The sequence below is a fragment of the Epinephelus fuscoguttatus genome, linkage group LG23 (assembly GCF_011397635.1).
Source record: "Epinephelus fuscoguttatus linkage group LG23, E.fuscoguttatus.final_Chr_v1".
Taxonomy (NCBI): Eukaryota; Metazoa; Chordata; class Actinopteri; order Perciformes; family Serranidae; genus Epinephelus; species Epinephelus fuscoguttatus.
In genome coordinates, this window is record NC_064774.1 from 34,994,691 (window position 1) to 35,010,164 (window position 15,474).

The 15,474-nt window shown below is 42.0% G+C and overlaps 1 protein-coding gene across 3 annotated transcripts in view; it reads left to right on the forward strand.

Annotated features, from left to right (window-relative positions):
• The window catches only part of ablim2 (actin binding LIM protein family, member 2), a 247,952-nt gene that overhangs the window by 221,448 nt on the left and 11,030 nt on the right, over positions 1–15,474 (forward strand). For 2 of the 3 annotated variants that reach the window (XM_049568830.1, XM_049568829.1), the window contains exons 17-20: positions 3,228–3,265; positions 3,513–3,621; positions 3,748–3,806; positions 9,380–9,472. In XM_049568830.1, the coding sequence (XP_049424787.1) occupies positions 3,228–3,265; positions 3,513–3,621; positions 3,748–3,806; positions 9,380–9,457 (284 nt within the window). In that variant the 3' untranslated portion in view covers positions 9,458–9,472. Of the gene's footprint in view, positions 1–3,227; positions 3,266–3,512; positions 3,622–3,747; positions 3,807–9,379; positions 9,473–11,140; positions 11,149–11,269; positions 11,351–15,474 lie in introns of those variants that run through there. The other variant, XM_049568831.1, reaches the window with a different exon arrangement.

Below are 15,474 nucleotides of genomic sequence, written 5' to 3' on the forward strand. Positions count from 1 at the left end.
TTTAATTTGTATTAGGTTGTTATGCACAACTCCTCTTTGTTTAATTTTAGATTTAGATAATTTAGGTGGTCGGGGGACAGACACTGGTTGTATAAAACTATCAATCAATCAGTCAATTTTATTTATAAAGCCCAATATCACAAATCACAATTTGCCTCACAGGGCTTTACAGCATATGACATCCCTCTGTCCTTAGGACCCTCACAGCGGATAAGGAAAAACTCCCCCCAAAAAAACCTTTAACAGGGGGAAAAATGGTAGAAACCTCAGGAAGAGCAACTGAGGAGGGATCCCTCTTCCAGGACGGACAGATGTGCAATAGATGTCGTACACTGTGGGTGGGTAACTGCACTAGAAGCTCAGAGAAGCATGTAAGACTGTGACTCTGATTCCTGGTCTCAACTCTGGGTTGTCAGGGTTTTGAATAACTAATAAACATGGCCAGGTTTCTAGATATGAGAGCAGCTCCATCCAAAATGGGATGAATGCCATCTCTCCTTATCAGACCAGGTTTTTCCCAGAAAGTTTACCAATGATTAACAAAACCCACATCGTTGGCTGGACACCACCTGGACAGCCAGCAATTAATGATGACTTGCGGCTAAACATCTCATCAGTGGTCCGTTTGGGAGGGGTCCAGAGAAAACTTTGGAGTCCGACATAGTTTTAGCATATTCACACACCGGGGCAACATTAAGTTTTGTGACCTGGCGTAACCGGGTGTCATTGCCGCTGATGTGAATAACAATCTTATTAAATCTACATTTAGCCTTAGCCAGCAGTTTTAAATTTGACTCAGTGTTGCCTGCTCTGGCCCCAGGGATACATTTGACTATGGCCGCTGGTGTTGCTAACTTCACGTTTCTCAAAATAGAGCTGCCAATGACCAGAGTTTTCTCCTCAGCGGGTGTGTCGCTGAGGGGGGAAAACGGTTGGACCCATAAACAGGCTGGTGGTGAACAGTGGGCTTCGGCTTGGTACTACGCTTCTCCCGGACAGTTACCCAGCCTCCCGGCTGCATGGGGGTTACCGGGGAACCGCTAGCAGAAGCTATGCTAAGTGGCTCCACGCTGGCCACAGGGGGCTGGCTAACTACCGCAGCTACAGAGTGATTTTCCATGGTGCGGAGCTGCGCTTCCAATTCACTAAGCCTAACGTACAACGCAGCAAATAAACTACACTTGTTACATTTACCACCGTCACTAAAGGAAGTAGAGGTATAACTGAACATGTGGCACACCAAGCAAGAAAGAGCAGGAGAAGGAGAAGCCACCGCTAAGTGTTAAGCTACTGTAGCTAGGAAGGCTAATAACGTGCAAACAACAGCTAAGATTAGCAAGAAAGTTGTTAAAAAGAGGAGAGCTATAAGCGCTTAAACAGAACTAGTGTGGATTAGGACATGAAGTAGATGTTAAGCAACTGAAGTGAGGAAAAACAGAATACAAGCTGGTAAGAGTATACTAGAGCAGCACAGAGACACTATCACAGAAACACCGGAAATGACACAACACGCTTACTGCAGTACGTCAGCATGTTCAAGCGATTTCAGCCAGGGGTCTGGTGGGCACCCAGCCTGACCCTTTTTGGTACCAGAATAATAAAATCAATTGCTTTTTTGGTCATCTAGATGGTGCTGATGTTTTTTTTCTGGGTAGGTCAGCAGAGGTCTCAGTCAGTGGCAGGAAGTTCATCAAAACAAAGTTGGAGGCAAGGAGAAAGAAATCAAAAATGCGTTGGCAGCGTTTAAATCAAACATCTGGACTTACATTGGAATTTTTGACACATGCGATTTGCGAGCAGTTTTATATGTCTTCACTGGCATTTTAACTCTCTCTGCCAGGCTGTAGTGCCTTCCTGTTTTAAGAGTGCCACCATTGTCCCTGTGCCCAAAAAAGCCAACCCTGATTGTCTAAATAACTATCACCCTGTAGCCCTCACCTCAGTAGCAATGAAGTGCTTTTAGGGGCTTGTCATGGAGTACATTATATCCCCATAAAATGCCGTTATAGGGCAAACCGGTCTATGGAGGACGTCATATACACCCTGGTCCACCTCATCTTAACTCACCTGGAGGCTAAGAACACCAGGATCCTACTCATCGACTTCAGTTCGGCATTTAATATGATTTTGCCACAACAGTTGGTGGACAAACTGCAGCTGCTAAGCGTAGACACTGGCACCTGCATTTAGGTCATGGACTTTCTTACAAAGAGACAGCAGATGGTCAGAATTGGCAGCAAGACATCATCCACCATTACAGTGAGCAGAGGTTTACCTCAGGGGTGTGTACTGAGCCCAGTGTTGCTCATGCTGCTTACTCACGGCTGGTCTGCAAAGTACACCTCAAATTACATCATAAAGTTTGTCAGGTGTATGCAGTGTATGACAGTGTTTGTCAGTCTGTCTGCTTTGCATCACATCGTGCTGCAATAAAAATGATTAAAGTAAGATGAACAGTTTGAAAACTTTATCTTATTAAATAAAACTTATGTTTACAAAGTTTTCCTAATTTGGATTTGGAAAAAAAGGTAATGTATCACAATATATTTTACTGCAATACTCAACATATCACAATACATTTAATATCGCAATAATATTGTATAGTGACCTGAGTATCATGATAACATTGTATTGTGGGTCCTCAGGTGAATCCCACACTACATGTCAGTAGTCGGGTTTTTAAAAAAAAAAAATCTGTTTTATAGTAATTTCCTATTTCAGTTTAAATGTATATCTTGAGTACAAGTGGAAACTTTGGAATGATGGTAGCAGCAGAGAAAAGGACAGGAGGTCACCCAATAATTGGTTTTATCCTATGGGAACCATTAATATTCAAATTTAATGGAAATCTAGCCATTTTTCAACGCAGAGTGCCATGGATCAAAATATTTGTCAAGGAGAAGTCTTTACTAGGGCCAGGGGTTCAGATCACTTGCAGTTATACTCATGGGACCATGGATATCCTTACCTGTACGCTGTAATCAGGACTGTAGTTGTTTAGATATCTTGCTCTGTGAGAAATGGCTCAGACTCCCAAAATGTCAGTGCATCCCTCAAAGTACAGTGTTTATACAAATGTTAGTGACTGCTATTCATCCAGCTCCCCGTAGATAGCATCTGCAGCTGATGATGTCATGGTTCAGGGGTGATTTACAGTACTGTCAAGTTAATAGTGCAGTACAGTACAGGCAGATGATCCAGCATATTAACATCTGACTGTTTTACAGCTTCTAGAACTTCCTGGCAGGATGGGGAGGATAGCAAGGTGGGTGTGTGTGTGTGTGTGTGTGTGTGTGTGTGTGTGTGTGTGTGTGTGTGTGTGTGCGCGCACATGTGTGTTTCTTTATCTGTCTCTTCTCAAGTAACTTTCAAACTTTACAAATACTGTACACCCATTTACTAATTAACTAACTCATACTTTACCATCATCCATCATTTCTTTCCATATTTCTGTCTGCCTGTCCCTCTCTCTCTCTCTCTCTCTCTCTCTCTCTCTCTTGCTCTCTATGTAGAGGACCAGTTGGATGATCTTAAAGAGAGAGATTGATGGACAGGTCGGTCCAGAAGACCTGGACCCCCGCAAATCCACCTGCAGTCTTCCCACTGACACCTCCCAGCCCAGTGAGTAGCAAATCACAACTTCAGCCAGGTGTGGGTGACATGAATCAAACAATATAGATATTGACAGGAAACTTAAGCATGAAATGAAAATGGATATAGATTTTTTTTTTTTTTTAATTTTGGCAGATTTCCCCTACAATAAGTCTGCATCCTTACCTGGCTATGGAAAGAATGGCATCTACAAGGTGAGCTGCTAAATCTGTGTACCAGCACATAGTGTAGTAGGACATGAGCATGTACTTAAAGGTTCTGTATGCAGTATTCATAGCATTAATACAATGGCACTATTTTCTGTGTAAATATTTAATGGAGTATTGGTATATCATGAACAGAAAATGAAGTCACACTTCCTCTGTGTGTGTTGTGACCCTGGCTTCTCTGTGGTTTGTTGTGGTAAGCCGGTCTGGCTGCTTGTGCATGTTAGTGCATTTGTGTATGTTACCACTGCAAAAGTGTAGCGCCCACCTTTCAGTGTTCCCCTGGTTAACACAGTTAGCAAGTAGAGAAGTGGGTCAACTTTGAAGGGTTTTTACAGCACATAATTTTGGTAATGTCATACCATTTTCCTTTGTTTTTATGTCCAATTAAGTTTTAGTTTGGGCACCCCTTTTCAAAATTTCGTCTACTGTGAATAGTAAGGTAAGTAGAAGATAAACTGATCGCCAAAAGGCACAAAGTTAAAGATGACATATTTCTTCAAAATTTTAAGCAAGATTAACTTTGTTATCTCTTACTCAATCTCAAAATAAGAAAAAAAGGATAGGGGCCTGAAGCAAAAAATTTGGACACCCTGCATGTTCAGTACTTAGTAGTCAGAGTAAGAGTAAGAGTGAAGTAAAAGTCTTTCAGTTCTTGTTTGGGGGATTTTCACCCATTCTTTCTTTAAAAGGCCTCTAGTTCTGTGAGATCTTGGGCCGTCTTGCATACACTGCTCTTTTGAGGTCTAGCCACAGATTTTTAATGATGATTACGTTGGGGTACTGTGAGGGACATGGCAAAACCTTCAGTTTGCGCCTCCTAAGGTAGTCCATTGTGGATTTGGAGGTGTGTTTAGGATTATTGTCCTGTTGTAGAGGCCATCCTCTCTTCATCTTCAGCTTTTTTACAGATGGTGTGAAGTTTGCTTCCAGAATTTACTGGAATTTAACTGAATCCATTCTTCGCTCTACCTGTGAAATGTTACCTGTGCCACTGGCTGCAACACAAGCCCAAAGCATGATCGATCCACCCACGTGTTTAACAGTTGGACAGATGTTCTTTCCATGAAATTCTGCACCCTTTTTTCTCCAAACATACCTTTGCTCATTGCATCCAAATAGTCCTATTTTACAAGTAGATAACTAGAATGCCTTTATTGTCATTGCATGTAGCATACATTTTTTTCCCCCCGTTAAAGGGGTTTTATTGGGGAGTTTTTCCTTATCCACTATGAGGGTCCAAAGGACAGAGGGATGTCATATGCCGTAAAGCCCTCTGAGGCAAATTGTGATTTGTGATATTGGGCTTTATAAATAAAATTGAATTGAATTGAAATTGATATAACAAAATGTGTTGTCTCTCCTTAAGCAGAACTGTTTGCACACACTCACATGCACGCACGACGTACACGCACATTAAAAAAACAGTGGATAAGTAGCCTATAAAGTATAAAGTGTAAGTACATGAAAAAGAGCAAAGTGCAGTGTGCTTGTTATTGCAATGATGTAAGTGCATAAAACAGCAAAGTGCAGTGAGCTTGTTATTGCAGTAATGCTTTCTACCGTGCAATGGTAGAAACCAGTTGACATGATTTAACTCACTGACCATGATAAACACCCTGTCAGGATATGCGTCCTATTGTTTATTGCTGTTAGCATGTAGCAGAGTCTTGCATTAGCATAAATATCTAGTAGGATATACACAGCCGTGACAACAAAAACGGACATCTCCCGTGGCCTGAATTGAACTGCCAGCAACTCTAGGTCTGGAGAGCAATGTCTATCAATAATGGCGGTGTTTGTGCACCAGTTGTTGTTCGTATAGACACGCAGTCCGCCCCCTTGGCTCTTACTAGAGTCCTCAGTTCTTTTAACTTATCAGTGGTGAGGACACAGGAAAGGTTGTCTTCTGATTACTCCTCTATGAAGGTCATATTTGTATAGGTGTCACTGTACAGTAGAACAGTACACCACCACTCCAGAGTTTGCTAAATCTTCCTGCAGGTCTTTTGCAGTCAAACAGGGATTTTGATTTGCCTTTCTAGCAATCCTATGAGCAACTCTCTCCGAAAATGTTCTTGGTCTTTCTTGACCTCCACAGTTCCTGTTAACTGCCATTTCTTAATTACATTACAAACTTAGGAAACAGCTACCTGAAGACACTTTGCTATCTTCTTATAGCCTTCTCCTGCTTTGTGGACATCAGTTATTTTAGTTTAGAGTGCTCTTCAGCTGTTTAGGAGCCCATGCCTGCTGATTTTTGGGACAAGGTTTCAGGAGTCAGAGTATTTATAAAGCTTTGGTATTTGCATCACCTGGCCTTTCCTAATGATGATTATGAACAAGTCATAGCCCTAATAAGCTAATAAAGGTCTGAGACCCTTGTAAAAGTTGTCGAAAGTCTTCGGGTTGCCCAAACTTTTGGATGGTGCTCCTTTCAATTTTTTTCACTCTAAAATTGTACAAAAAATATAAAGCAATAATTTTGCTTAACATGTTGAGAAGCATGTTCCATCTTTATCTCCTACTTACTTAACTATTCACAGTTAACAGGAATTTTGACCAGGGGTGCCCAAACTTCTGCATGCTACTGTACTAGTTACAAGGGGCACACACGCTCATGAAAAGCTTTGAAAACAGTTTTGCTTATATATATAGCTCAGTGGTTAAGGCTATTATCTTTGGCGTGGGATATCAGGATTCAGATAACACATATCCAGTCTGAACCCTTAGGCAAAGTTCTTAATGCGGCCAGTCTACCTCAGGATGAGTGACTCGTACCATCTCGAACATCACCCGGGTCAACCAGGTTTACGTCAGGTGTTGGGAAACCGGGGCATTCTGATGAGAAATGGGCTACTGGAACAAAACATAGATAGACAAGAGCAGAGAATATGAAATTGTTGGAATGCTGCTATACAAGTAACCCCGCGAGACAGGTTACAAGCAGAGGATGTATGGAAGCTTTGAAACCCAACATCTACACTGACAAAGAAACAACTCCTAGCCCAGTGTTCCAACATCCATAAACAGCAACTGTGACAACTGGAGATTGATGAGGTACAACAAACATGCCACAGCAAGGGGGAGCCAGGCCAACAGGTCAAAGTGGGGATGTCATCATCACCGACCATCCAAAGTGTACTCTCAGTGGTAATAGCATGAGGGCAAGGTAACAAAATGAGAATAGATCCACACAGGGTTGAAACTGAACAATACAATAAGATCATATGGGAGAAGGAGGCCAGTTACCATTACAACAGCAGACATCCAAGAAAGAGTATCGGGTATGAAGAGCTGGACAGCGCTGGGCCCTGACATGATCCACACCTACTGGCTAAAGAAAGTAACTGCACTCCAGGAATGCCTGGCAGCACAAATGAACCAGCTGCTGATGGATGGGATCCATCCAGAATGGATCACCCAGAGATGGACAATCTTCATCATGAAGGATCCCCAGAAAGGCGTGGCCCCATCCAATTACTAGCCAATAACTTGCCTCTGTACAACATGGAAGCTCCTGTCAGGCATCATAGTGGCTAAGATAAATAGGCACATGGCACAATACATGAGCAAGGCCCAGAAGGGAATTGGTAGTAATACCAGGGGAGCCAAGCACCAACTAATGGTCAATAGAGCAGTCACCCAAGACTGCAAGACCAGGCAGATCAACCTGTGCACCACCTGGATTGACAACAAGAAAGCCTACAACTCAGTGCCACACACATGGATACTGGAATGCTTGGAATAAAATATAGTGGCTACGGACCAAAGTGGAGCAACCATCTGCCTCGGCTGTGGCTCAGAGGTAGAGCGGGTCGTCCACCAATCAAAAGATCAGCGGTTCGATCCCGGGCTCTTCCAGACTGCATGTCAAAGTATCCTTGAGCAAGATACTGTTCCGAGTGTGTTAAAACTGGTGGCACCTTGTATGGTAGCCTCGGCCACCAGTGTATGAATGTGTGTGTGAATGGGTGCATGTGTCGTAGTGTAAAAAGCGCTTTGAGTGGTCACTAGATGACTAGAAAGGCGCTATACAAATGCAGGTCCATCTGTCAGCTCCTCTGCATAGAGGACATCAAGCTGTATGCCAGGAGTGAGCGAGACATCAACTCACTGATTCACCCCAGCAGGATCTACAGCAATAACATTGGGATGTCATTTGGACTAGATAAGTGTGGTCAGATGGTGTCCAAGAGAGAGAAGGCAACCGGAACCAAGGGGGTTGAACCACCAGAGGGCAGCATTGCAGATGTTCAGGACGAAACAACCAAGATCCAGGAATACATCAGGAAGATGGCCCCCAAAGATGAGCTGCTAAGTGGACACTTCAGGCAGCAGAAACCCAAGAATGCAGAATACAAGGACGAACCATCATGGAAAGACAAGCCCCTGCATGGCATGCACCTCTGACAGATTGAAGAAGTGGCCGACATCAAGAAATCCTACCAGTAGCTGCAAAAGGCTGGACTGAAAGACAGCAAAGAAGCATAAATCATGACAGTACAGGAACAGGCACTTAGTACAAGATCAATAGAAGCAGGGGTCTACCACACCAGACAGGACCCCAGGTGCAGGCTGTGCAAAGATGCTCCTGAGATAGTTGAGCACATAATAGCAGGGTGCAAGATGCAGGCAGGAACAGCGTACATGGACCACCATAACCAAGTGGCTGGCACAGTGTACAAGAAGATCTGCACTGAGTATGGGCCGGAAGTCCCAGGGTCAGAATGGAAGACACCTCCTAAGGTGGTTGAGAATGACCGAGCGACCTGTGGGACTTCCAGATTTAGACTGACAAACTGGTGATGGCTAAGAAACCGGACAGTGTGTTGATGGACAAACAACAGAAGACTGCAGTGGCGACAGATGTAGCAATTCCAAGCAAGAGCAACATCAGGAAGAAGCAACACGAAAGGCTGAAAACCAGCCGGTTCGGGCAGCATATTGCTAAAATAAGTTTTTGAGTGACAGGGGATTGTAAGACTCCAATTGGCCAAATTAAAAAAATGACTGACAGTTAGCACCTTGGCCTTTCTTTGGTCTACAGAGACACAAACTTGCATTTGATCACTGGCTCCTCCAGTTGTTACTGTTGTTGCCTTGGCAATGCACGTCCATGAATTTGGGAGGCAGAGCTTCTGAAGGAGCATGTGTGTTTGTTTGGGTTTTGAGTTCAATTGTCATCAGTCTTTTTCCAGAATAATAGATTCCACCTTTAAGGGACTAAATGCAATCCCTTTGCCCCTTGCACCTTAATTTATGCCCAGATTGTGTGCCGTTTAACTTGCAAAGTTTAAATGCACTTGCCCTATGCCCTATGCACAGACCTTGCACTGCAGATCGTTTAAATAGATAACTATCAAAAGAATGTGCCACACATGCCTCCTATTTGTCACACTGAAATAATGGGCCCAAATCAAGGGGAGCAACAGTGACCAAAGGGCTTTCAGGTGAACCCTGGTTTTGATTAAGACCAGCAGTGTTCTTGGCAGCATGGAGCAGGACATCTGAATGATGATCTAACAGGGCCATGTTTACATGTGTCTGTGTTCCCATAGGCTGCTGAGATGGTGGAGGATGAAATGGACCCAGACTCCCAGAGCTGGGGAGGCATGAGAGGTGAGAATGAAAATTAATGCACCATGTTCATCTCCTTCTATTAGTTCTGTTTCTCTTAATGTTAGTGTTCGCAAGCTTTTTTCAGTGTTGATGAGTGCATCAATTAAACGCTGAAAATACATACAATGCACTGTGCAGATATTTGGATGGTAAGACTTTATCCTTTTGGCTCTACTCCAGCACTCTGGATTTGAAATGAGACAATCTCTGATGTTATTGTCTTTCTTCAAGCTTTGAGACTGTGGGTGTTCACAATAACGTTGTGGCTAACTGTGTCGGTCTTGTAGCTTTTTTGGGACAGTAAACATACCTTGGAGGATGCTTAAACAGTTATATGTCAGTCACTGAACCGTAATCCATCTGATCATGTGTTTCACTGCTGGAGAACAGGCTAAAGTCAAAAAGCCCCTGATATCAGCAGGATGGGAAGCTGACTGCAGTCAGCCAGAAAAGTCTCATCTGATGCCTGTTTTTGTTTTTGGTTTTTTTTTGGTCTTGAGGGAATTTCTTGAAATTTGGCACAAATGATCACTTGGGCTAAAGAATTAACTGATTCGAATTTTGTGGTCAAAGGTGAGATCTCAATGTTTTTGGCCACAACTCAAGAATTTATATGCTAATTATGACAAAACTTCACACAAATGTCGTGATGACAGTTAATATCCAAAAGGTCAAAGGTCAACTTCATTTTGACATAATGTTCAGCAAAAAACAGTTTTCTGGCCATTATTCAATGTCATACCTCGGGAACAGAAAGGGAGACATTTGGTCAGATACTAAATTGGTGACACTAATCTTTGGTGTCCACCTTGAAACTATGTTGATTGTATAGATCTTCTGTGCTGTCAGGGGGAAGATGTGTGTGTGAAGCATCCATGTTTTGACAGACATGGATGTTAATTGTAAGAGAAACTTGACTGGTGCGTGGAGGCATACAACTGCAGGGCGGTAATTCTAGTTCACTCAAAGAACCAGGTATTTTGACAGTTTCTTATCCTTTGTTCTGATGATTCAACCGTGAGGGTTTCATGTCCTTCCAAATCTCGGAAGTGCTCATATGTCAGTCAGCGAGTGTCATCTATGCAGAAAATGAATGGGGCTTTTCCATCTGGTAGCTTGAACCCCAAAATAACTTCACACCTATCTTGTTGCCATAGGTCACAGGCTCAATCCCCAAAAGAGAAGCCTTCCCTCCGGATAAAATTATCAGCTGAATTCCTAAACCATAAAATGTGAAAATGTTCACGTCATCAATCCCTTAATCACTGATCTAAGGGTAGTTTACAATCCCTGAATATATTGCAGAGCCTAGCAGCTCTGGCTCCAGATTAGTTACAGTACTGGAGGTAACAATGGAGAGAGGTGATGTCATTTTTCCAGCTGCACAATTATTGGCATATGTTTACAAGTGTGTGTGTGTACAGTGTTGGCTGTTTCTGAGGCAAACAGCCAACACAGGATGACAGGATGCCAACCCCGTAACTCGGTGTGTGTGTGTGTGTGTGTGTGTGTGTGTGTGTGTGTGTGTGTGTGTGTGTGTAATACTTATGCTTTTGACCCCGTGAAACCAATATTTCTGAGGAGATTTGAGTCCGCAAGGTGTCATTTATTTTCAGGCTCTGTTTTGGTAATTTTTTTATTATGGGTCTGCTATTCCACCAGATTCATTCTCTGTTTTTCTCTCTTTTCCTCCCTTTCAGAATACAAGGTAAGATTTCCTTAATTTGTTAATACTTTACAAATAATATGCTTGGCAGCTTTGTTTAAACATTGGATTATAAATGTATTGCATAACAAATCTCCCACAATGCTTACTTGTTGTGTGCCAGATCTACCCTTATGAACTCCTGGCAGTGACGCATAGAGTGAAAGTGAAGCTTCCCAGAGAAGTGGATCGCACCAGACTGGAGGTAAGCTCGCATCTTGTTGTTCCTGCTCTGTTGTTTTTCCCCTCTAACCACAAGTCATTAAAAAGTCAGAGAAATGTTGAACTGACTGACAATCAGAATGGTGTATTTTGGGTCAGACGGCTAAGCCACACAGGATAAAAGGCTCAGAGAAGTGTAATCTCCAGTTTTATAAATGTGGCAATATTATTACTGCTGGTAAATTGTGAACTTCTTCACAACTTCGCATGAGCAACAGGCTGGCAAACTCAGTCAATAGTCAGTGCCAGGATGTTTTGCAACTGGCTGCCTGACTTCACAGCTGATCCTTGCAGGACTCCAGAGTCCAGACTGGGGAAGGTTTATGTTTGATGCTGTTTGACAGGCAGCTAGGAGGCTTTGTTGTCTGTGAGTGTAGCTGTACTGTAAGTAAACAGTCTGAAGTCTGATCAGTTTTCTCTGACAGAGATGAAAGTCTAGTTTTAATCACCAAGTCTGTGAGAGGACGTGTTCAAACCTTCAAACTAACATGTTGCAGATTAAGAAAGAATTCAGGCTTTAATCAATTTTTTTTCTGTTTCTTAACAGTGAGATGTATAAGTCAGAGTATACAATGAAGCTTGGTACAAATCCTAGTTGTCTTAGATCAGTTATTTGAGAACATAAATAGAGATATGTTGAGCTTTTCAAATAATGATCAGTAAGTATAAATCAAAAATCCTCCCTTAAACTTGTCAAAACTGCTGCAGAAATGACAATTTGCAAGTGTGAAGAAATTGTCACCTTGATTCTAATTTCTGTTATATGAATTAGCCTCAACTGGATTAGTTTAAAGATTAAAAAACATAGAAAACATAATGACTGAAGGTTGACTAAAACGTTGAATTTTTGTCGACTAAAACTATGAAGCATAAAAATTACTGACTAAAACTAATAAATGTTTTCATCTCAAGACTGAATCTAAATAGCTGCCCCACTATTGGGCCTGCTGGTTATAGTAGAAACTAGAATAGTAGAAACTACTAAGGTTTGATATCTTTCCACAGGCTGGGTATTCATTGCTAGCAGTTACACCTATGTCATGTTAAGTTTACATTCTACACTTCGGCACAAATTATGTTGTAGGACTCAATATCTTTAACTTAGGCTTTTCTTAGAGAAAAAAACAGTGTTTCTCAACCAGAATTATATTTCTGACAGTGTGGTGAAATCTTTGAAATTGCATTTAGAATATCATGTTGGAGGATAAAGTTGTCAGAAAATTGAATAGACCAGTTAAATGAATAAATTAACATGAAAAAATGAACATGTTACAGACTTATCGTGTGGCTGGTAAAAGAATGTCATGTGTCATGGGATGTGTGGACCTCTTTATTTTGAAAATCATGCTACAGCCTCTGTGTGAATCTCTCCTCAGATGATATGATGAATATCTAAATACATAAAGAAACATACAGATACATTTATATCAGCAGAGACAGAATAATGAAGTAAGCTAATATTTTACACAGAGTGAGTGTACAGATTAACAGATGATTTGTGCTGATTTAGATTTGACAGAAGTCTTTGGTGCTTGGATACCAGAGGGAGATATTTTGTGATCAAGGGACATCTGAGCGACAGCAAGATGTATCACCCCATGGAGTCCAGACCCTGGTGGTGGTGGCTGATGAGTTTGAGGCTGCTGACTGTTGAGGTGGATGAGAAGGATGAATCTGTAAAGCCTAGATGGTGATGGGGAGGTGGAGGGTGCGCATGACTGCAGAACTACAAAGAAAGAAAGAAAGAAAGAAAGAAAGAACCACAGCAGAGACAGAACCATATTTCAAATGAGAAGTAGTAAGACGATAGGCTAAGAGAGAAGGTGTGTCGCTGTGCTATTGGTTAATTGTGAATCAGCTGAAGAACCGCTGATGACTCAATTGACAGCCCCAGACAATGGCACCTAGAGATAGTGAGTAGGCATGCGTGTGAGGTTTTAATGGCGGAGTTGGAAAGAAAATGTACTGCTTGAGCATGAAAAGTATTGTCTTCCTGACTGAATTTTTGCCAGAGTTTCTTTTGTGATATACATTACAATTCAGTGCTGATTCAGTAGTTAGATTCAGCTGTGATTTCATATTAGTTCAGCTTAGATTTGATATTTTCATTTATTCATTCATTCATTCATTTCCATAACTGCTTATCCTGGTGGGGTTCACAGGGGGGCTGGAGCCTATCCCAGCTGACATTGGGCAAGAGGTGGGGTACACTCTGGACAGGTTGCCAGACTTTTGCAGGGCTGACACATTCACACCTACGGGCAATTTAGAGTCACCAATTAACCTGCATGTTTGTGGATTGTGGGAGGAAGCCAGATTACCCGGAGAAAACCCACACTGACACAGTTCGAACCCCCCCACCACTGGTTCGAACTAGGAACCCACTTGTTGTGAGGCAACAATGCTAACCGCTGCTCCACCGTGACAATATTATATTTTCAAGTGGTAATTAATAAAAGTGTATCAAAGGAAGAAACACTGATGGTACTCAAGTTCAGCACAAAAAGAAAATGAGCTAGAAAATATTCTGCTGTCAGTAGGTAGCAGTGTGTTTTAGAAGAAGGCTAGAGAGTGCTAGTTACTGTGTCCTCAAGGCTCACCTTGCTTTCTTAGGCACACCACACTGTTTTTTTTTTTTTTTTATCGAATGCCAGGCAACCACCCCACCACCTCCTTACCCTAGCCTTCACATGTATTCAATCTACCATGTATATATTTATTTGACAGTAATTAGTGTCTAGTTTCCAAAATTGTCAGGCAGAGGGTACTTGCTATAGCTCTGGCTGAGAATGAGAGGCTGTCAGCAAATAGTTTGTCGGGCACAGGGAAACACAGATCTGTTTGGGTATATGAGACCCTAAAAAAGAGGGGGGATCAGGAGCTTTGCCTCCACGATAGCTGTTTCCAGGCGCATTTTAGGATGACTCGGGGTCAGTTTGAGAACCTGCTGCCTACCGTCGGGCCTAACATAACAAAAATTAATACTAACTACAAGGAGTTGTCCTGCTGAGCAACTGAGCAGCACCAGTTTCTCCTCTATTGTTTACCAACTGTAAATTTATCGTGACCACCACAGAAGGCCGTCTGATTGGACAATGGGGAAAAAAGCATAGATAATGTGGGTTGAGTTGAAGTTTTTTCAGCTGGAGGAGTTCAGAGTGCTCTGGCAAAAGTGTCAGGTGCCTAGAGCACAGAAATGCGAGGCACGTAGCAGCACAAAAACGCCGAGCAAAAGCTTTATTCTCATTAAAACAATTACAAAAACTTTCACTCTCATTAAAAACAATTACAAAAAGACACCTGCAGCTGTTAAAACACTTTCTGTGTGATTGTGGCTTTAGACAATAGGAAGTGTGTAGTGGCACCAACATATTTTATGATGCCTCTCATTTTTATAGTTTTTGCTCCCACCTTGAGTGTAGCCATTTGGAACACATCTGAACACTTTTGGCTTTAGATTTGGTTGGACAACACCTTATACAACCCAGTTTGTTTGAAACCTTAAGTTTGATTTAATTGAAATCCTAATGTCACAGTACACTGATAGTGTTCTTTCAAATCTGTGGCATCAGTTTAGGTTTGGTCCCCAGTTAGGCCTACACAGAGCACTATCCTCGGTCCCATCCAATACCTTGGTGTGAGGACTTGGTCTTCACACCAAGGTTCATGTCTTGAAATAGAAAATGAAGTACAATTGAATTTAATGTCCTGTAATAAGTAATTTTCTGCAGCTGTTACTCTTACACCACCCATTTAGAGAATCTGAATTTTCAATAAGTTTCTTCAGTTAAAATCAGGAAACACTTTATTCAGTAACATAGTCTCAAATGAAGTTTCACATTATTATAGCCCCATTTAAATTCTAAAGTGCTTGTGTTGCCCAAATTGCTGGTTCAAAGACATTCCTCATGTAACATGTCTGTAAACTTTGATGATAACATTCAAATGACTGATCATCATTCAGTGATTTGTCCTATAAGCTATATAACTGACAATATGGATGCTCCAAAAGGCTACATCGGGCACAAAAGATCACTTGGGACACCAAAGCACTACTATTGCAGACGACCAAATATTACAGTTTTGTCAGTCGAACTCGGTGTCAGA